The sequence below is a fragment of the Cyrtonyx montezumae genome, unplaced genomic scaffold, assembly GCF_038088225.1.
Source record: "Cyrtonyx montezumae isolate F1298 unplaced genomic scaffold, pur_monq_1.0 scaffold_3, whole genome shotgun sequence".
In the NCBI taxonomy this organism is placed as follows: Eukaryota; Metazoa; Chordata; class Aves; order Galliformes; family Odontophoridae; genus Cyrtonyx; species Cyrtonyx montezumae.
The window spans coordinates 132,850,810-132,873,174 of NW_027072034.1; the positions used below are offsets into that span (position 1 = coordinate 132,850,810).

The window sequence follows — 22,365 nt, forward strand, 5'->3', positions numbered from 1 at the left end:
GACCACATAATTATTGTAAAAGCAGAAAGCTCTAATTCAAAAGACAGTTATTATATCTTGAGTAACATTAATACATTTATTTAACTGTAATTTACTTTTCATTCATAAAAAGGACAAAGCACGGTCCTGCTCTATTCATTTGAAAAAAAAAGAAGATAAAAAATAACTAAAAAAACAGTTCAATATTCATCAGTATCAAATAATAGTAATATCAAGTTTCCTGAAATATAAAGAAACAACAAATATGTCTATCTATATAAACTTTAATTAAGAACCTTGCGTTTTAAAGCAGATGATACATTAGTTTTTCTTTACAACAATCTGAAACTGCAGGTCCCAGTTGAATTTATACCATTATGTGAAACAATGAAAAATGCTGAACTATCTGATCAGTACGTGAGACCTACCTCATCTGTGTTGCTCATTTAAAAAAGGAAGCAGCTTTCCCACCCAGGTCATTTTCATGCAAAAACGAACCAGTTTTGCTTTTTACACCATGTATTAGAAAAGTAAAAGGCAATCATGCATTTGGCAAAAGTTTTAGTTGTGGCTGTAGATTATATAAAAATGAGTCATACTGCAAAAGAATGAAACCAAATGAAATACAATAAAACACATTTTTTTTTTTTTTTTTGTACAGAAGGCTTACAGCGTATTAGTTTCTCATGTATGAAGACAGGTCATTTCTCTTTCAAATAATTATACAATTTACGAAACTGAGTAGTGCTTGACACTTTGACATTCCTCTATAGGGAAGTTATCACTTTCACCTGTTTAAAAAATGTTCATTTTGTAACAAATATTTGAAATGAAACTAAAACAGTATTACTGATATTTCTTGATGAAGACTCTACACTTGTACATGTAAATATATAGTACAAAATTATACAAATTAAAGAAGGGGGTGAAAAACATTAATAGGCCTATTCTTGCTTCATGTAAATATTGTTATGGACCTCTACAGTATCAATTCTAAAAAGATAAAATCTATTTCTAAGTAGCTAGCAAGGTTGTGCTAATAAAATATGACTCAAAGCTTATAATTCTTGAAGCATCAGACATTGCACTATTACTCGAGTCATCTGATTCAATATCACTGTGTTTCTTCAACATTCACACTCAAACTAATTCCCAGCATACCATGGAAAACATAAAGAATGTGCATTTCTTTAAAGACTTAAAAAAATAAAACAAACTCCAAAAAAACACTGAAACACTCTGGACACAGTCAGAACAAAAACATTCTCTATCTCTAACAGAATTCCCATCTTGCAAAGGCCATAGCAAACATTTAGTTTCAACTAACATTTGGGCTCTGACTTTCATGTATTAACACACAGTTGGATCATTCAGCTCTCTGTCAAATAGGGAAACAGTCCCAGAACTTTAAAACTCTTATTTACAACACTATGAATATTAGAATAATATCAAATTCTTGAAAAAGCATATAATTCTTCCAAATGTACACTTCACTACAGGAAGGTAACACCTGGCATCTGCAGCATAGAAATGTAAATATAATTTTTTAACTGTGCTACTCTGTTTTTGTCATTTATCGTATATCTATTTCTTTTTTATATTTTAAATCTTTTTACTTTAAAAAATAACATAAGTTTCTTACCATTTCATGGTCCATTTAGCTGATCTTAACATGGACTATATCTTCAGTCTTCTAAGTGTTATATTGCTACCTTAATAATAATAATAGTAATAATACTAGACCAAAACCAATATATTGTGCTGCTTCCCTGAAAGGTGACATTTCACTCCTAAAATCATCAACAATGACCATAACAGAATTTTCAACAAAAATGTTTTAAGAAAAAAACCCAGTAAATCTAGTGTCAGTGAAGTATAGGAAAATTCCTTCAAGCTGAGCGAGCTATGAATGTCTCTGGGTATTCTGAACATATTTAAATATTTTTTTTACTTGTCACTGACATTTATTTCAAGTTCTTCAAATTGCATCCAATAGCCTCAAGAAATATAGCTGTGAAAATAAACAAAATGTTTTTGCTTTGACTGTCTCTCAAAAAACCAGTAATCCCAATAAATGATGATGGGGCCATTCAAAAATATGCAGTACACAAAACATATAGGATAGTACAGACAGACGTAGTACTCTTACATTTATCACATACAATCAACATTTCAATCTCTATTATATTTCACAATTTGTTATTCAAGTTAAAGCACCTACGTATGGTGATTTTACTTTCACTGTACAGCCTATGTTATTGGGTTTTAACACTGTAACTTGCCCCATTGGACCGAATCATGCAACTGTCACAGATCAGCATAAGTGTTTTATAAGGCATATTGGAACAAGTTAAAAATATTTCTTATCCTTTCAAAAGTTGATTTACTTAGGATGAAGGAGTTCCTGGATGCCTCAGTCCTTTTGAAGTTCATAGGAAATTGGTAGGGGAGTTGACTTTAAAGTGTAATTTATTTGGCTTAGGATGGTGCCACAGGAATCAAGAGTTGCAGTCCTCCTCTTTGAAGGGAGTCCCTTGTGTTCGGGTGAGGACAAGGTAAATCCAGCTACATTCAGAATCCCGAGTAGGCAAGGACACCAAGGGCAGGCAGCACCAGGCCCAGAAGCAGAGTTGGTACTCCAGCAGTGGCACCTGCACAGTGAACAGATAACAACATGGTGTCAATTTTTCTTCAGCATTACTCAGTGTAGGGAAACAGTGCTGGATGTGAGCAAGAATGCAGGTTAAGAAGACTGGAAAACCAGCTGGCATATCTCAACACAGCTCCTACCTGTATGGATAATCTGAAATGGACAAAGAGACTTTCTACAGCACAGCAGAGGACGTGGTCTTTTGTTCTGCAAGAGCTGTTTATGCAGCATGTTTATACAAGCAGCAAGACCATTCAGAACACATCAGTGTATTTTGATTTGGATGGTCCAACAAGCCAGGAGGTTATAGCAGGAGGCAAAAGGTCAAAATAAATATTTAAGCACGTGAAAACAAAATTAATGGAGTCTTTGAAATGTGACGAAGCAAAGAGACACCTTTGGAAAAGTTAATGTTATTATGATCAGCAATAATCTGAGAGATGTCGAAGACCCTGGTCCATTTGTTTACCTGCTTGATTACAAAGTCCAGATGGCTGGCTTCTAGCAGTGTGGCATCTACACATCTGTGTCTGTGAAACTCACAAGGATCTTTCTAGAAATACAGATCTGCAGGTTTTACGTGTCAGCCTGAGAAGTTTCTGTATCTTTGTTTTCAAATATTCTGTTAATAAAGGGCTTTGCTAGTTAGAAGTCATCAAAGTATGATACTGAGTATAAAAAAACCATGATGGTTTAAAGTGAGAGTTTGACCGAGTACATTTTGGTATGTTACCTTCAAGCATTTATTTCTTTCAGTATTTCCTACCCACAGTAATAAGAAGAAAATAAGGAAACTAGATAGAAATGAAACTGACTGATACCAAAAACCATTTTTCACAAAGTATGCAGGCTAAGTACAAATCAGAAAACTGCAGAGTTCACCAGCTCATCAATTAGTTGCGGATATACAAGTCTTCAATCAGTTGTGGCTCCCACATTCATAACTTCAGGGATATTTTTTTTTCTGGATGGTGTTTTCATTGTATGTCTTAACATGAACTATGTTCTGCCAGATATATATAATACATGTGTATCGCTGGGTCTAAAGACACCTTTGAGCCAGAATGTGTGTTGTCTCCATCCCAGGAATGGAAGAAAGATATTCCTACAGCTTGTCACGTAGCAAATCAATTAACAGAAACAGGACTAGCCACTAGCAGACAGAAGGCTTGGCTTGATTACAAGAGGCCTTAAGCAGTGAATTTTGAATGCTATTAGACAGATCTAAAAAGCAGTGTCTCCTGACTCATGGTGGAAGCTCTATGCAGACCCTATCAGAGATCAATTCAGAAAATTGCCTCTGAGATAAAGCCCATTATTTTTCCTCCTGTCTCTGTCACAGGAGGTGGAAGTAAGCATTTTCACATCATCCTGGTTTCTCTACAGTCCATCCAGGGAGTAAGTCCACAGCATCCACCATGAAACCAGAATTTTAAGGCTTTACCCACAGAATTTCTTTACAACTTCAGGCACATTCCTTTTATTCTGCTCCCTCTTTCTAGGTCTCTTCTCAGCTCTGCTCCTCTCACCGATGAAGACTTTGCTGCTGCTCTACTCTCTTCTCTAGGCCCCCTATTAAACGCCATCTGTGGCTTTCTCTTACTTCTGACCCCCTCAAGACTCTTCTCTGCTCCCACTTCTCCCTTTTCCTTAACAGTGTGGAGATCCTTTCTCAAGTCAGTATTTCTTCTGAACTCCTTTCTGACATCTAAGCACTTGGAAAACCAAGACAAAAGACCTACTAACCTTTCTTCATTGCTCCAATTCAGTTGTGAAAAGTACAGAAAAATAAAAGGTAAAAATAAGGAAAAAATTGAAAGATGGTTTCAAAGTATCCATAAATGGAAGAGATTTACACTTAAGATGTATACAAATTTATGTTCAAATACATTCTCATACATAACAACTGTGCATTTTGACAATTGTGAGAAGTATGAAAGTATATTTATCTATACTTTTTAGTGATTTCTAAGACGTTATTCTCTACATGTAGTCTTTATCCTCAAGTATCAAAGTAGTAGCTTTTAATGAATGTGTTATGGACACAGAAAACAAATTTTGTATTCTTTATTTAAGAATATCCACAAAAACATATTCTGCCTTTGTCTGTAAGGGAAAATGCATTTGCAAAGACACAACTAAAATCGTACTTCTGACTGAAGAAAACATGAAGAAATATTTGATGTGTGAAGCTGAATGATGAGAAAATAAAAGAAGATTTCTATTTGCATACAACTATTCTACAAAGAGAAAGGAATAATAAATCTTCCCCTGAGATGCACTTCAAGAAAGGCCCATCTTCAAGAAAGGCCGTAAGGAAGACCCGGGGAACTACAGGCCTGTCAGCCTGACCTCGGTATCAGGGAAAGTTATGGAACAGATGATATTGAGGGAGATCACACGACACGTGCATGGCAATAAAGGGATCAGACCCAGCCAGCACGGGTTCACCAGGGGCAGGTCATGCTTGTCCAACCTCATCTCCTTCTATGACTGGGTGACCAGACAGGTAGATGAGGGAAAGGCTGTTGATGTAGTCTACCTGGACTTCAGCAAGGCCTTTGACACGGTCTCCCACAGTATTCTCCTAAGGAAACTGGCAGCCCGTGGTGTGGACAGGTTCACTCTTCTCTGGGTGGAGAACTGGCTGGAGGGCCGTGCCCAGAGGGTAGTAGTTAATGGAGTTAAGTCCAGCTGGCGTCCTGTAACGAGTGGTGTCCCCCAAGGGTCAGTTTTGGGGCCCATCTTGTTTAATATCTTTATTGATGACCTAGATGAGGGAATTGAGTGTACCCTCAGTAAGTTTGCAGATGACACAAAGCTGGGAGGATGTGTCAAACTGCCTGAGGGTAGGGAGGCCCTTCAGAGGGATTTGGATAGGCTGAACAGCTGGGCTGAGCAAAATGGGATGAGGTTCAATAAGACCAAGTGCCGGGTCCTGCACTTTGGCCACAATAACCCCATGCAATGCTATAGGCTTGGGGCAGAATGGCTTGAAGAATGTAGAGAGGAAAAGGACCTGGGGGTGTTGGTTGATGCTCGGCTCAACATGAGCCGGCAGTGTGCCCAGGTGGCCAAGAAGGCCAACGGCATCCTGGCCTGTATTAGAAATAGTGTAGCCAGCAGGAGCAGGGAGGTGATCATCCCCCTGTACTCAGCTCTGGTGCGGCCCCACCTCGAGTACTGTGTTCAGTTTTGGGCCCCTCACTACAAGAAGGACATTGAGGCCCTGGAGCGTGTTCAGAGAAGGGCAACAAAACTGGTGAGGGGCCTGGAGCACAAGTCTTATGAGGAGCGGCTGAAGGAGCTGGGATTGTTTAGTCTGGAGAAGAGGAGGCTCAGAGGAGACCTTATTGCACTCTACCACTTCCTGAAGGGGGGTTGTGGTGAGGAGGGGGTAGGCCTCTTCTCCCTGATAAGTAATGACAGGACGAGAGGGAATGGCCACAAGTTGCGCCAGGGAAGATTTAGATTAGACCTCAGGAAGCATTTCTTTTCTGAAAGAGTGGTCAGGCACTGGAATGGCCTGCCTAGGGAGGTGGTTGAGGCACCATCCCTAGCGCTGTTCAAGAAGCGTTTAGATGAGGTGCTTAAGGACTTAATTTAGTAGTTGGGTAGAGATAGTGATAGGAGGATGGTTGGACTAGATGATCTTATAGGTCCTTTCCAACCTTATGAACTTATGAACTTATGAATGAAGTAAATTCTACAACCAGACAGCACATTAACAGAACATTATGAGGATAAATCTATATTAAATTCATCTTCTCTTTTCTTTTTTTTTCTTCCTTGTTATATTACTGACCCACATGTCAGGAATCATATTTCACTTGAATTGCCATTCGCCACTGCATGATGGCTTGTACTCTTCAGTAGCTCATGAACAGAAATTAATGTACATTGTACCCAAGGAAAGATCACAGTTTATTCTGTGCAATAGAGTTGTGATCTACCAGCTTTAACCATTCCTCAAAAACTAGAGAAATGCCAGATAAAGACTGAATGTGAAGAGACAAACACGCGGGTTATTAAACTCCTCCTGAGGTCTAGCCAGGCATGAACTGGATGTATTTAGCAATATAAAGCTTCATACTCTCCTCAGTGTTACAACATTTGTTCTGTTCTCCCAACCAGCATCTACATATCCATCACACATGCCATTGCAAGATACAGTCGTGAAAGTAGCAAGCAAACCCAAATCACTATCACATGACCTAATTACCACTCCAACCCTCTATCAGTGGACATCAGATCAAGATTCCTCATTTCTTTCAAATCAATATGAAACACACACCTTAAATTCATTTTTTCCCAACAGCCCCCAACAAAAGAAGCCATGAAATCTTATTTTCTTGCTATATTCACATGAAGTTCATATAGTTGGTATTTTTAAGCCTATGACTAAACTATCTACAGAAACATATACCTTATTGAATACAATTAGTATTTGATGCATGCAGTTATCATAACTTTTTCCTGCCCTCTTTTCTCAGCAGACTTTTGGGACAACTATCTCATGAACACCTGCCTACCTAAGTAATGAAGGGAACAACTGCTGGATGGGTTTGCCTTCAGCAAGACCTTTACATATCACGTGAACTCCTGGTAAAGTCCCACTAATCCACAAATTTCTATTTGTACTTTATATTCTTTGTTGCCAATTCAATTGTCTAATGTATAATTTTTTTTACACCAAATTTGAAAAATTTGAAATTTGAAAATGGCATCTTGAATGCTATATATCATATAGGATATTCCGCTTATATCCTAAAGTGATAAAATTAATTTAAGGTCCAAATGAAAGCAGTCAAACCAATTCAGACTTCTGTATATTTTCCAAGGCTTTGAAATGACTTGTTATTAAAATTGTCATCATTTTCTTTAAACGTTACTTTAAGACATTTCTGGCCCTTTTCCCAACATTAGTATCCTTTTCGTATGGATTACAAAAAAAAAAAAAGTAGAAGACTATTTCTGTAGAAGAAATGATACTTTCATCAGGTCTGTGAAACAGGAAATTAGTTCCTGGTCATCTGTGAAACTGTCATATGTAAATAACTTCTCTTTCTTAGTGAGAAAGCATTTGCTCTGCCAACATACACAAACTTCAAGCTGTTCCTTGGCTGATCATGAGCTGATCCTGTTGTAGCAAAACCTCTGCTTTTGTTATCAAGAAATATTGTTGAAGAATTAATCTGTATTAAATTACATCAGTTTTCTTAGTTTCTGGGAACTGAACATTGCGGGGAATATCGATATGACTGTTCTAGTTTGAGGAGTGTGATCTGAAGTATCTCAGCTGTCCCATTTACTGGGCTCTATTTTGCACTGTCTTAGACACACGGGGCAGGAACAGAAGAGACAGTGTCCAAAGCGAAATCCGACCTCACCATTCACTGTGGAGCTGGATCCTCAGTGCCAACTGTTTTTCTCTACATATCCACCCTCTACTGTGCTCTACAAATCATTCAGATTGTCTGCCTATTCAGATAGATGCAGACTTACCATCTGAATGACAGAGTAGATGCAAAATACATTATTTTAGGTTAAACTACACTGGATAAAATAAGTGGGTTGGTTTGTTGTTCTGTGAACTGGCTACTTGTCCCAGCTGAAAACAGCATCTTCAAGAAAAGCTACTGCAAAAAGAAATGGGAAATAGCAGACGTGGTTCAAGTTTTGCTATTCCTATTCATGGTTAATGGGAAATAATTGAACTAATTAAAATATGTTTATTTTGCATCAGTGACAACATTGGTCATAGGTCTAGGATTTCCATTGTCTAGGATTACTTTTGTGTAGATGATGAAATTTTCTTCTTGCCCATACCATAAACACGGCTCTACAGAGTAATTCTGTGAACTGCAGTTTTGCAGCACAGTAGACATGTGATGGCAATAATGCTGTCTGTGCATTTGCCTGTGCTTAGTGCTGTGCTAATGTTGACCATGTTGCACTTTAAAAACTACTAAAAGAACAAGAGAGACAGCATTAAAAATATATTCAATGGACTAATGATGGTCTGAGTGGTTTATTCACAACACTGTTAGTTTGTATTCTCCTAACTGAGAAGCCATACCAGAGCCAAACAACCTTTTTGTTTTGTTCTGGCAACAGCACTTGGCTTGCTGGAAGCTGCATGGGTTACCTTTCTATTGACTCTGGCCCTGCTGGAGACCTGCACTGCCAAAACGACACGGTGCCTCAGACTCTGAGGAAAATGAGATAATGTTCAGTTGGCAGACTATTACTAATGTCAATAAACGTGAATTATTTCTCATAATCCTCTTCTCCTTTACAGATTACAGATTATCTTGTGTGGATAGCTAAGTAGAAGACCACACATAGTATTTTTAAAATGTACTCTTAAAGTGATATTCTGAATAAATAAGAGCAAGAACAATCTGTGGAGTTCTGCCTGTGACCCAGATTTGTACTTTACACCATTCAGTGAGATTCAGGTAAAGGCTTGTTATACCTTTCAGCAGCTGCTCTCTCTTCAGCTGTTAGCAATCACACCTGACAAACTGGCTCACAAGGAGCTCAAGAACTACTGCCAGACCAAGCAAGGCTGGATCATGTGTTCTGCTAAGAAGAGGTGTTCACGGCTGGAAACTGCAGCAGGAGGAGCTAGGAGCAAGTGTTAGTAGGTTGTCCATGTGGAAAATCTCATCTGTGGTTACTCAGATTGCCTGCTATGGCAAAACACTTGGCTGTGAATCCATACAGATATATTCTTCACTGTCTCAGAAATTATGGTTGATAACCACTCAGAGGAAGTCAACCATCTTTGGGAGACTCATTGACAAGTTTTTAATCAAAAAGGCCTAAGATTTTGAAAAAACAAACAAACAAAAAAGGAGGCCAGAAAAGAAATTTTCACTGTAACACTGAAAAGAATTTACAGCCACTTCTCTGGTTCTTCTGATTGTGTACTGTGCCATCACACAGTAATACAGGGGACACCTTCATGTCTCCTGACATATATCTTAAGTGGCTCACTGTGGCCTCAGGTCGGCTTTTTCTGATCCATTTTTTGGAATGCACACTGGTAGAACATTATATACGATGAGAAAAATAAAACATACAGTCACAGCTGTTTCTTCTCAATGTGTATCATTTAAAGACCAAGAAGATACCATAAATTTGAAAAGGGAAAAAAAAAAAGACATTGATGTTAATATTTACACACTTTATATACACTCCTAATTTTACAGAGGAACTTTCTTGGGGCCCTGTGATAGCCTAGTGGTGTGACAGCAGAGGACAGTAGAAGATGTAACTGTAAAGAGTTCAGAATTTAGAAGAGACTAGTTACTGAGACTTATATAAACTATAAGGCTAATGTCTCTTTGATTCAAACTTCTGTGATGAACCCAGTCTCTAAAATCAAAGAACCAAAAGTTCACGGGTCAAGCAAATTTTCAAGTTGCTGGAGAGGACAATTTCTAATTGGCCTTCTTTCAGAATTTCTCAAATGATAAAGTTCTTACTTCAGCAACTCTGCAGATGAAAGCTACAGGCACGAAATTCGATACTCCGAACAACTCATTTGAACTTATCTGAAAGAGCCCTTTGAAATTTCCTACTTTGACAGAATGAATATTCCTTCTTCCCTTCCCCACTGGCTGAATATAACTGTTGAACCGGAACAGAAGACAAACAAGTATCTTGGTATTACTCTCACAAAGCTTATTTCTAGTACAAAACTATCTTCACCTCTTCACCTACTGCTTCTACGAACAGGCTTTAGAATATGGTGAAAGTAAAATAAATTGCATTAACATTTAAAGGCAAGAACATTCTGACATTTAAGTCCTTCAAGTATTTTGAAAAGGGCACAGAGCATTTCAGTGCGTAATAAGATGTACTATTAATACATCTACAGAAAGAAGGCAAACACACACCAGTATTTCCCATATGGTCACTACAAGATAAGTCTGACTTAGCAAATAAGTGATTTTATCTATGCTTTATACCTGCAGTAGCTAAAGTAACCAGAAAATCACTGATGACTTTTGTCAGAGCAGCACTGGCTTTTGTTCTGTTACAGGAAAGTGAGGTTTCATGCAAAGGTATCTTAACAGCAGGCATCTAATCTAGGACTTCTGAATCGCTCTCCACATTGAGAAGGAAAGTAGTTTGGTTAGGTTAGGTACATAAAACTGAGAGGCATGAGTATGCCACCACTCCAAAGCACCCCTAAGAAGTAAGATAGTTTGTTAACCACTGAACTTAAACATAATTTGAATAATACAGTTCTATTGGTACTACTAAAAATTAAAACACGCAAGAATTGTCACAGCTAGAAACTACTCCCTTCTTCATTCCTTCATCCCTGTGATCACCTTTGCAATCCTGTCTAGATTATTAAGGGGAAAAATAATGAGATGAATCCTCTAAATATTACTTTAAACCACTCTAAAGATCACTTGCCTACCTTTGATTTCTCAAAGCAATTAAAAATGCTGTATATAGTTCAGTAGGTAAATGTCCTACCAAGAGGTGAAATCAGAATATGCATTTGTATTAAATTAAATCATTATGCATCAAAGGAATTACTATATTAACTCAAAATACTAACCTTGGCATTCGCTCTATGGGCTATGTGATTTTTTTTCTGCAATGTTCTATTTGTTGTGTTGCTACATTTGAAGAAGAGAGTTAAAATGCCTAATGAACATTCATATTTCTTCCATCTTCTTCTAATGGTACAGTGAATAAACTACTGAGCATTTAGCTTCATTGATGAACTGATGGTCCTATTGAAACAGTGGCTATCAAAAGCTTGCCAAACTTTTCAATGGCGTATTTTTAACCGATTAGTGAGCCACAATTTATTTTTCTTAATCTACTTAAACATTTTAGAAGTCAGTCATTGATTGGTCAATAACATCCAAACTTCTGAGAACAGTAAAGAGAGTATATAAGGATTTCAAAGGAACTAATCCTTTGTCTATCAACTAAATATTATTCAATAATATATAATAATAAATAGTAAATAATAATCATTATAATAATAACAATATAAATATAAATAATAAAGAATAATAAATAATTATATATATAACAATATATATATAACAATAAATAATAATATATAATAATAAAGTAGTACACTTTCCTAAAGCAGGGAATACAGAGTCAGATTTAACACATGAGACCCAAGCCTTTGCTTCATTCAGGACACTGAATCCAACAGTGGCCTGTAACATGAAATGGAAAGAAAAACAAATTCATTGCCAATATAGACAATTTTTGTCTAATTTTCTTCCCCACATCTGTCAATCAGTTCCTGAGTTAAGGGCTGAATATGGGCCATTGTTTTATATAAAGCAGTGATAGACCAAGTCTCTATTTATAACTCTGTCCTGCTCAGTCTCCGGGCACAAGAAGCTCCACAATTTAATTTTGTGCCATGTAAAAGAGTATTATTTGGATAGCTTTCAATCTGATGCCTGCTTTCACTGAGTACCTTCAGCCACATACTAGAAAGAAAAGTGAATAATGTTTTTTTCTAGTTACATTTTCCCTCGTATTAATAACTATTTTACTAACATTACTAACTTTACTTTACTAGCATTATTCTGATAATGAGTAATCTATATTGCTGTATTTTAAATCCCTGTACACATACCTAATTTCAAGTTATACAGCCTGTCAAACACCATTGCACAGCTTAGTTATGAGCATTATGGCCAAAAATGAAATGTTCTTCCATTCACACTTTCTGTGTATTCAGACTTTCCCACGTAAATGAACATAAGTGACCAAAACAGCATCAAGATTGTCACAGGATTGTGCATTCTAAAAATATAAGTAGACAAGAAAACATATCCACAGTCTTACCTACAAGAAAAAGAGAATAAATTGAAATTAAGGATAATCTGATTTTTTGAGAAAACACTTGCTCTAGCACTGAATATATTGCAGCACATGGAATTGTCAATCCTTAGTTCTCAAAGAAGAGAAATTAGAGAAAACCAAACAAGTTGTTTTAGGCAGATTTTTGTGCCAGGTTAGAGGGTACTCTGAATATTCTCCACTTATATTTCAGGCCATGAGGAAACAGTCAAGGGCATTGTAAAAACTTAGTTCTCATAGAGGAGGGTTCTTTTGGAAGCGTATTTTTAGTTTAGTAGAACTTCTTTGTTACGTTCTTGTCACAAACTCCTAAATTCCAAAATCAGTAACAGAGACTGCCATGTAATCTTCAGCCAATGAGAGGCCTCTTGTCATAAATAACCCTTATGACTTTTACCTGTTTTCTCCTGAATTGTTGTTTTTCCCAATTAACTACAACTACCTTTGCAACAGATGGACATTTTCAAATTACAATCAAGAGCTTGTTTATAGCACACAGAAACTGAATGACCACCTGATTTGACACCAATGTGTGCAACATATATTAATATCCCCTTTAAATCATAATAATTAAAAAAAAAGATAAAATAACTAAAATGTTTGTATGACTTCCTATAGGGAAGAGCTTTGCATTTTGCTTTGAAAAAGTTGCGTACTTCGAAGTAAATATCTCTTCACGATCATAAAACATAGCCTTGGCAAAAAGAATTCATAAATATATACACATACAAATATATTTATATATAAGCAGTGAAAGCAAAGCTATAATTTTGTTTAATTTTGTTTTCTTGCTGTAAGCATAGGCAATATGTACGTTCTTTGTCTATGTTACTACTTAAAGTGGGATGTTAACCTTATTTTATATCTGAAGGTGAAAGTATTATCTTCATTTTTTTTCACATTGTTTTCTGAAATATGAAGTTCTCCTCCCTCACAGATGAAATTTTAAGATTTGAGAGCTCACTTCTATTTTTCCTTCCTCTGGCATAAATTAACTGCACTGAGGCCAATGCAGTTACACAAGTGAAGTGAGAAAAGTCGTTAAGTATCCCATGGTTTCAGTTCTGACTGATTGCAAGATTGCTTTGATTACATTCATACTAGTATTAAGACAAAGCATTGCAATTCATAAAACATAAAAGAGACAAAAAAACCCCACAATTCTGTCTTTAATGTATGTCAGAGAAAATAGATAAGCCTACTATCAGTCATTGGACTAACCAAGATGCTCACAGAGCAGAAATGTGTGCACAATGGCTGCTTGGTAAACTTCCTTTACATCCTACTCAGCTAAAACAGTGCATTCTTAAGGTGACTGGATACATGTGGGCAAAGGTGCTTAGGGATGTTTTGCCTCTTCTTTCAGCCTATGCCTGGGTTTTCTGCGAGAAGGAGGAGAAAAACAAGGTTTGTGCCTTGGATAAGAAGCTAGAAATAACACACAGTTCCAGTTTCTTTTATATTTGACTTTCAAATGTAAAATTAAAATGTAACTGCTTGTTAAAATGTACTGTAATTTTAATACACAAATTCAGATCTCAGAGCTACTTTAGGGCCCCTGAGCTAGGTGTTGTACACAATTCAGCAAGCTCTTAGAACTGCACATCTACAACACACTGACTGTGGTGTAGCCTAGCACAGCAATATTAGCCACACAAATCAAGGAAATGGTTTCAGATGCCTGAAATACAGGGCAGATTGTGCTTCTAAGATCCTGCCTGGCCTCCAGTTGCTAATCCATTAGACATAAAGTCTCCTGTAGAATCTTTCATACCTGCCCTCATTACCTGGACATCTCTGGTAATCTAGGGCACGTCAAATGCCAATTAAGCTTTTGAAAGATTAGATATTTAAACATTACAACCTAGATGTCAGCTGTTTTTAATGGAAACACAGATACCTAACTCGGGCATATGAAGTAGATTACTTTGGATTTGATATACAATGAATAGCAGGAAAGCATAAATTTGGAAGAAACACAAGTTTTTAGATATCTTTCATGCATCCTTCCATCCTCTCTGAATTAAATAAGATGCTTTATGCTTTGCTTTCCCTGTTGTTGACATCACTATAAAAAAGTTCTATTCTGGCCAGCTGACCACCAGAACACTAGGAAACCAAGCCTCCTCAGCAGGTTTCCAAGAAAAATCAACATCCCAGATAACATAGAAACTTGAGGTCATTCAAACCAACTGTGCATAATCACAACCTTATATAAAATTATGAACTAAGGAAATGCTATACAAATCAGGAGGGGACACAGAATCCTGTAAAGCTAGGACTCTGGGAAGGATTTAAGGGTGGAGTTGGAAAATAAGACGATCACCATTTTATAGTCCAGTGCAGTGAAGTAAATGACTAATGAAAGCCTTTCATAAATAATGCTGGGAGTAAAATGTAGGGAAGCAAGACCATCTCCTCAGACAGCTGTGCATTTAATTACAGCATTTAAAGTCCTGAGGGAATTCTCAGAATTTGGAGAAGAGCTGTCAATGTTCTTTAAGACCTTTCTTTCTTGAAGAAAAGGCTATCACCGAGAAAGTCAGGGCACTGAACCTGTTTAGCATTTGATCAGTCACTTAATTGATATACACAGGTTGTTCCAAAAGTAATGCCTTCTTTTTATTTCCACGAGATCTAAAGAGCACAGTAACACTTTGATATAGAAAATTCTCAGATACAAAACACTCTTTTTCAATATAGTCACTTCCAGTACCTAGGTATTTTTACTGTGATGAAAAAGAGCTGGTATACTGAGCTCCTAAAAATCTGTACCAGCAGAGGTGACCCACTGTTGCTTCCACTACTGCTGAAACGCATGACCTGTCACCTCACTGTGTTCACATCCACTGTTTGGTCTCCAGAAACATTCAGCAAGCATTGATGAATGTCAATGGGTGCCATTTTTCCACATGGAGGAATTCAATGACACACCTTTGCTTCTCCCTCATTTTCAAGTCAGCAGCCACTTAGCAAGACTACCCCTCTGCTACCATCTGTTGTATGACAACAAAATGCAATGGAATACTGGTGAGAGGTTCAACCTCTACGGCCATATCACCACTGTCTGCCTCTTACTTTGTGGGCCAATGTAATAAAATAGGAGGCATTGCTTTCAAAGCAACCCTTGTATATGCCTATCTTAACTGGGAGAAAACAAATATAGAAAGATTCTTTAATCTAGACAGAAGCTACAAAAAAAAAAAAAAAAGAAAAAAAAGAGAAAAAAAGATCTCAAAACCAGATAAAAATAGGGCAAAAAGTTATCATCAGTGATGTCATTAGTGATAGTGATGAATGACTGTAACCAATTGTCAGGATTCTCCACCTCTAGATTGCATTTGACCAAGACTAGAGTAGTTGCTTCATCCAAACAAGACTGGTGATACCTGTGAGTTCACATTAGATGATTTAAACTGTATATATTATTGAAAAACAACAGGTCAAAGATCCATTCTTTTCAGAACCGGCAGACTTCCTTAACGTACACTCACAATATAGCACAGGCATTGCTTTTTAAAAAGAACAATAATGGTTGCATTGACTATGTGATGACAATATTGTTGTGTTTAAACCTTACTATGTTCAAAGTTTATTTTTTAATTAAAGAAAAAAATACAATAATATACTTGAGCCCTAGGAATGCACTGTGTAGTTATGATTACTGTACAGTAATGGGAGTGGCAGCATAACTGGGGGCACCTGTAGAAGCAGTGATATCTGAAAGATTGACGGTGTTTCCAGGATTGAGTTGGGCTGCTGATGAAATGTCTTGTGTGCATTATCAATCTTCAGAAGACTTTAAGATAAACCTTCATTATCAGTGCAATCACTACTGAAGAGCTAGCTAACTCTCTAGTTTAGGGCACAAATGATGTGGACACATCTGGAGAGAGTAAAAGAGGAAAACGCTTACTCCGAGATTTCCAAGGAGTGTCAGTAGGAAGGAAGAAGTTATCTGCTCACCTGAAATTTTAATTTGAGCTACTTCCCCATCTCCTCCTTCACTGTGTGCTCGGACCTCAACAACATATTCACCATCACTGGGGACTGGGACCTCTATTGTGTGTTTTCCAGTTGAAAACAACTTGCCTTCGTGCTGTCCATCTGGTCTATATAGCACCTAGGAAAGTCAGAGTAAACACTGTGTAAAAACTATTAAAGTGTAAGTTTTTTTGAAATACACAGTTTAGCCAATAGACTAAATTTAATCGTATCAGAAATCAGGTTGCTTCAGTGACAGCAGATCTAAATGTTACTATAAAATGGGTCACTACCCACACAGTTTTCTCATCATACTGAGGAAGCCCATCAGTTCTGCACTGTGTCTACTAGATGTTTGAGATCTCAGCATGATACCTTCATTTTCAGCATGCAATCGTGTTTATGCTCAATTAGATAGAAAATGCATTCCTGTGTTTTAAAATGCAGCTCATGTAGAATACATGTAGATAAAAATTATTTTCATAGGTCATACTTTGTATCCTTCAACTGCAGACTCATTTGACATTGCCTTCACGTGATCCCAGGTGATGATGTACCTTGAACCAGATCTTACAGAACTGATGATTCTTGGACGTTGGCTTGGAGCTGAAAAGCAACAAATGTATTAATGTGTAAAGAAATGAGATTTCATAAACCTTCGATGAAATTTTCATAGATATGTACAAGTGTAAAATGGGAACTTATATTTCATCTTCACATAGGTAGGCAGCCTCATTCCTTGAACTAAGTGCTGCAGCTTCAGCCAGGCAATTTCTGTATGGCTTGTGCAGTGGTTGCTTTGTGGGTTTGCCCTTCTATGCTGTCAGAATGGAAGTGGCCAAAATTACTCCTTACTATGTTGCTGACCATGTGAGTCTGCTGGCATACAAATATGCACAGAACCTCTCTGAAATGCGGTTTAAGTTATATTCATTCATTGAAATTTAATATTTAATTAACCATTTAAAGGCAATTCTAAAGCATTTAACTCAATAGTAATCAGAACACCCCACTGCAGAAGCCACTAATCATATTTCACATAATAAGCATATAAACTATATTATTATTCAACATAACCCTGCAGGTTCAAGTTGCCCAGTGCACTATTTACTGACAGAAATCCTCAAACTAGTTGTACACATTCTTAGAGCACATAGATGTGCTTTAAATACACAAGATATATTTCTTAACTGAACATTTCTCATTATGTTCAGAGAGACTTGAAATATCATGTCTTGCTTTGGGTCCCCCAGTACAAGAAAGACACTGATCACCCGCAGCAAGCTTAACGCAGGGCCACTGACCCTGTAGGGAGCTAGAGTACCTGCCCTTTGTAAGGAAGGTGAGAGAGACATGTTTGTTCATTCTCAAGAAGAGGTTGCTTTCTTTGGAAGGACTTACGAGCAGCCTGTCTGTATTTATTGACAAGATGGAGCCAGGTTCCCTAAAGTGGTGCATGGCAGGAGGGATGAGTGACAAAAGACACATTTGACTACAAGAGGCTCGGGCTAGACGCTTGAAAGATGTCAGGCAGTGGAAAAGGGTTTGCAGGGAGGATCTCCATCCCCACAAGACCCAACCCTGAGCATCCTGGTCTGAACTTGCAGCTGACCTTACTTTGAGCAGGAGGTAGGGCCTTCTGAGTCCTTTCCACCCTTAATTAACCTATTAGTGTGAAACCTGCATCTCCTTAATGGGTTGGTAAGATGCATGGAAACAAAAGTGAGGAAGGCAGGCCTTAGCTGAATTTTTCATACAAAGAATCAACAGCACATAAAGGGATAATGCCAGAAACAAGTGAGAAGCCAAGCTCAAAGAAATGATAGACATGATACAACATGCACTAATGAAGTACAGAACATTATAAATAACCTAATGCTCCATTTACTTACGTGCTTTCCTGGTAATAATGTCAATGGTTCTACTGGGAGGTCCATAGCCTGCACTATTGAAGGCAGAAACATCTATGTGGTAGCGTGTATTAGGCTTCAAGTTTTCCAGTTTGGTTGAATATTCTTGATTGCTTACTTGTACCCTCTGTGCAGCTGCTTCTTTATCATGAGCAGCCCAGTAACGAATCTGTAAGCAAAATGAATAATTATATTTAACATACTTTGTTATAAAGGAAGTTTATAAAAAATGATATATACATTTTGATACTACATAATCTGGATGTTAAGTGAGCTAAAAGACATTCAACAACAATAGCATGGAACTCCTTCTCCAGGCCAAGATTTTAACTGAATTGTATATAAATGTAAAGAAACAGAAACTAAGTCAGATTCTATTACGACAATTTTTCTCAGAGTGAATTAATTTGTTCTCAGCTAAGTCATTAGAAGTCTGGGAAATGCATAATGCCTTTGGCTATATGAGGCTATTTTCTTGTTTTGATGCGGAGCATTTCACTCTGAACTTTAATATTGTTCTCCTACACTAGAGGGTTGACTACACTCTGCTATTGATTTCATGACACTGTGTGTAAACTCTCTAATAAATCTATTCCCTTCATACTTCTCTCTAGAGAAATGAGAAAAAAATCAGTCATGTTGTGTGTGCATATCTACATATGCATACACAAATATTTTCTGAAGTTCTCTGGCTAAATTTGATGTGATTGCAGAGTACAATATGACATTCGTCAATGTAGTTGAGGAAGAACATTTAAATGCTTAAAATATGGGGAACGTCAATGTAAACCTACCTTAAAATACAAAGTCAATTAACTGTATGTAGAAAATCTGTTAGATTTTTTTCATGAAGCTGTTCCATTTTACTTTAATTCATTACACACCTCTGTGTAAAAATGAACTAGACCATGCTATCTCCTTGACATGCTTGAACACATCCTAGATGCATAACTATGACATTTTTTATTTCTTTTTATGATTAAAAAGATTTCTAAATCATCACCAAAAAAGAATGGCTTCAAAAATAATGAGACCTGAACTGATATCTACTTCTTAACTGTTTCTCCATGAGCTATTTCTTCACCAGCTCTTCTGCTATTGGCTGTTGGACTTCAAAGTTCTATCACATATTATATATATTTTTTTTCCATTGAGTAAGAAGTATTTTTAAAGAACTGTAGAAGCATCTTAAAACAATCTGAGTAGACAGCCTTTGCCCTGAGATGAATGAGAAATATGCACCCAGTCATTTCTGAAAGCTTCTCCAGAACACTGGTAACCTCTGTTCTGTGAACGGTTTCGAATCAGTAGGGAATCTTAACATTTCAGCTGACATTTTTATTACACTCTTCAAGTCAGAATTGGTTTGATATGAATCTAGTTAACAAACTGTTGTAGATAAACTCCTTTTATTGAAAGCAACTAGTGATGTGCCATTAGCTGTTAACTGTGACTAAATAATCAGAGATTCTGTTATACAGAATCTGGAGGACAATAGGTCTATCTCTGTGCCAAAAGCCAAAAAAGTTCCTAGCTGTTGCAAAGAGATATCTCTGAAGTTCTAGATGGTCAAAAATGTATTAGCTACATCAGGACTAAGGGCAGCTTTACTGTAGATGTAGTGGTCATTCATTCATTCATTCATTTTTAGAATCTTCAACTGCCATTATCTTTTATGTAAAGATAGCAAGCACCTCACATAAGGAGCTTTTGTTAAAACAGTAGACATACAATAGAAGCCTTTGAATACCTCAGACTTTCAAAACTTTCTACAATCCTACTGTTCACTCACGCTACAGTATTGTCACAGGCATAATATAATAAGTAATGTACAGCATTGTACAAGACAAGTGAGAACAATGAATGAAAATGCAAATTACACTGACGACATATTACATTTCATGTAAAAATAATATAACTTAAAAATTAAACTAAATCTAAATCTCAAATACTATTGCTCTTGGCTGAAATGTTGTGGATTTAACTACTCCTGGAGTGTGAGTCATATCTATACAGTCAGATTGTTGTAGCTACTCTTGAAAATAAAGATTTAAAATAAGACAACTCCCTTGAGAGCTAAGAAAAAGTACTGTCTTCTTTATTCCTACATTTCTCACATATTATTGGAACACTTTAAAAGTTTCTTTAAATACTGAGGAATTTCCCTTTCTCTCTCTTGCCTCTCCAAAAGTGGTATCCAGAATGTTCTGCCCCATTGCTACAAGAATCCACATTTTCGAGCTTTGCTCTCTTCTTCCATTTCAGACTATGGATATGAATACCAATCAGTCTATTTTTTTCCCAGTGCTCTGCATTTACCTTGCTAGGGTAGCATACAGATCCTCAGAGGGCAGAGAATATTTAACTCCAATTCTAGAGGCTGTTGAAGGCAAAACCAACACACACAGTGATCAGTGGGATGGTAATGCCTTAGCCATTACGAATTAGCACAGTTGCTTGTGTTCAAAATTGGGGAAAATAAAATCCACTATCCTGCTTTTGGCATCCTTTTATTCAAATTTTAATATACTGAAATACATCTGAAGATTTCTGTTAGTGTCATAAAACATCTTTCATATTCATGGAAGCTTTATATAGGAGGGGCAGAAAAGAGACATTTTGTTCACAATAAGAGAAAATGCTCATGACGTATTTCAGTAAGAAGGACAATGGCAATGAACAGAGATAAATGTTTTTAATAAAATAAACATCTGTTTCATAGAAGCAGAAGGAATGATATAGTGTCAGTGGTACTGCATGCACCAAAGGGCTGTGGTTTTTAGCAGGATATTGCAAGAACTCATAAATCTTAAGTTCTATGTATGGATGGAGATAGTTTTCTTACTTTATCTCTACCTTAAGTGTGAGCTGAGGACACTCCACTGTAATGGCAAAATCTATCAGCTCACACTCATCACTGTGATGGTAGTCATTCTGACAGTATGCATTAGTGTCAAGAAAATCTGACTCCTCCTAGTGTGAAAAACGTCATGTCACATGTGAAATACCTCCAGGTACATAACTCAAAATACTCTCACCTCTTAAACTTTAGCATTTAGGTCAGTTATGCCACAGTCTGGTAATAAGAAAGACCAACATGAAACTAAGAAAGTGTTTTGGTGAATGAGGGACTTTGCCTACAAGACTTATAGCTAAATACTAATTAAAAAATAAACATTGGAAGATTTCTTTATGAATATAGAAACAGAATCTTCTAAATATACTCATTTTTATTTTAAAAAGTAGTTTGACCAGATCTGTGCACTTTCCTCTACAACTTGTATTACAACTTCAGACAGGTAGTCTACAGCCAGAAAAGACTTCTCTTTGCCTTGTACAAACAGTTCCTACAGAAGTGATGAGGATAGCACTTCTGATCTTCAGGAGCATGGGACTTTCTATTTTCCCCTACTGACTTACACTTTGCTGCTCTCCTCTCTGCTAGGATGAGGCTGATTATTATTTTAGAGAAAAAGACCTCAGAATGACCATGTTAATGAGCAGTAATTGGGCAGTAATTTATGCCTATTTGTCTGCTTTTTAATGTGTGAGATACTAACTTTTCTTCCCAGTCATGATAACTAGAAGATTACTTTAGGAAAAGAGAACAAAAAAAGAGAAGAAACGTAATATTTTAATACCACTGCTTATTGTACATATTCAAGCATTCTGTTCATGCTTAATTTGTGAAAATGTAATAGCCAGCTTTATGTAAAATAGTGCAAAATTAAAATGCGACCTAAAATGCCTTTGGGAATGTTCTCCCACCATGTTCTTTCCCCTGTCATCCTCCTCAGCATCTTTCCATATGTACTACCCCACAACACACATCACAACCTTCCACATCCACTGCCATGTTCTATCACTACTGCAACCCCAATATTTCCAGCATACTTCCATGGCCCTCTTTGCCACTGGTCTCTCTGCATCCCTACAGGCTCCCTGGTGAGCACCTGCCCAGTTCTGGTTATTGCTGGC

The 22,365-nt window shown here is 37.0% G+C and overlaps 1 protein-coding gene across 1 annotated transcript in view; it reads right to left on the minus strand.

Moving 5' to 3' along the window:
• Nucleotides 1-247: 247 nt before the first annotated feature.
• CNTN1 (contactin 1) overlaps nucleotides 248-22,365 on the minus strand; it is a 232,509-nt gene continuing 210,391 nt past the window's right edge. The window contains exons 21-24 of the mRNA XM_065743432.1: nucleotides 18,370-18,556; nucleotides 16,971-17,083; nucleotides 16,460-16,616; nucleotides 248-2,630 (exon numbers count right to left, since the gene is read on the minus strand). Coding sequence (XP_065599504.1) covers nucleotides 2,551-2,630; nucleotides 16,460-16,616; nucleotides 16,971-17,083; nucleotides 18,370-18,556 — 537 coding nt within the window. The 3' untranslated portion in view covers nucleotides 248-2,550. The remainder of the gene's footprint in view (nucleotides 2,631-16,459; nucleotides 16,617-16,970; nucleotides 17,084-18,369; nucleotides 18,557-22,365) is intronic.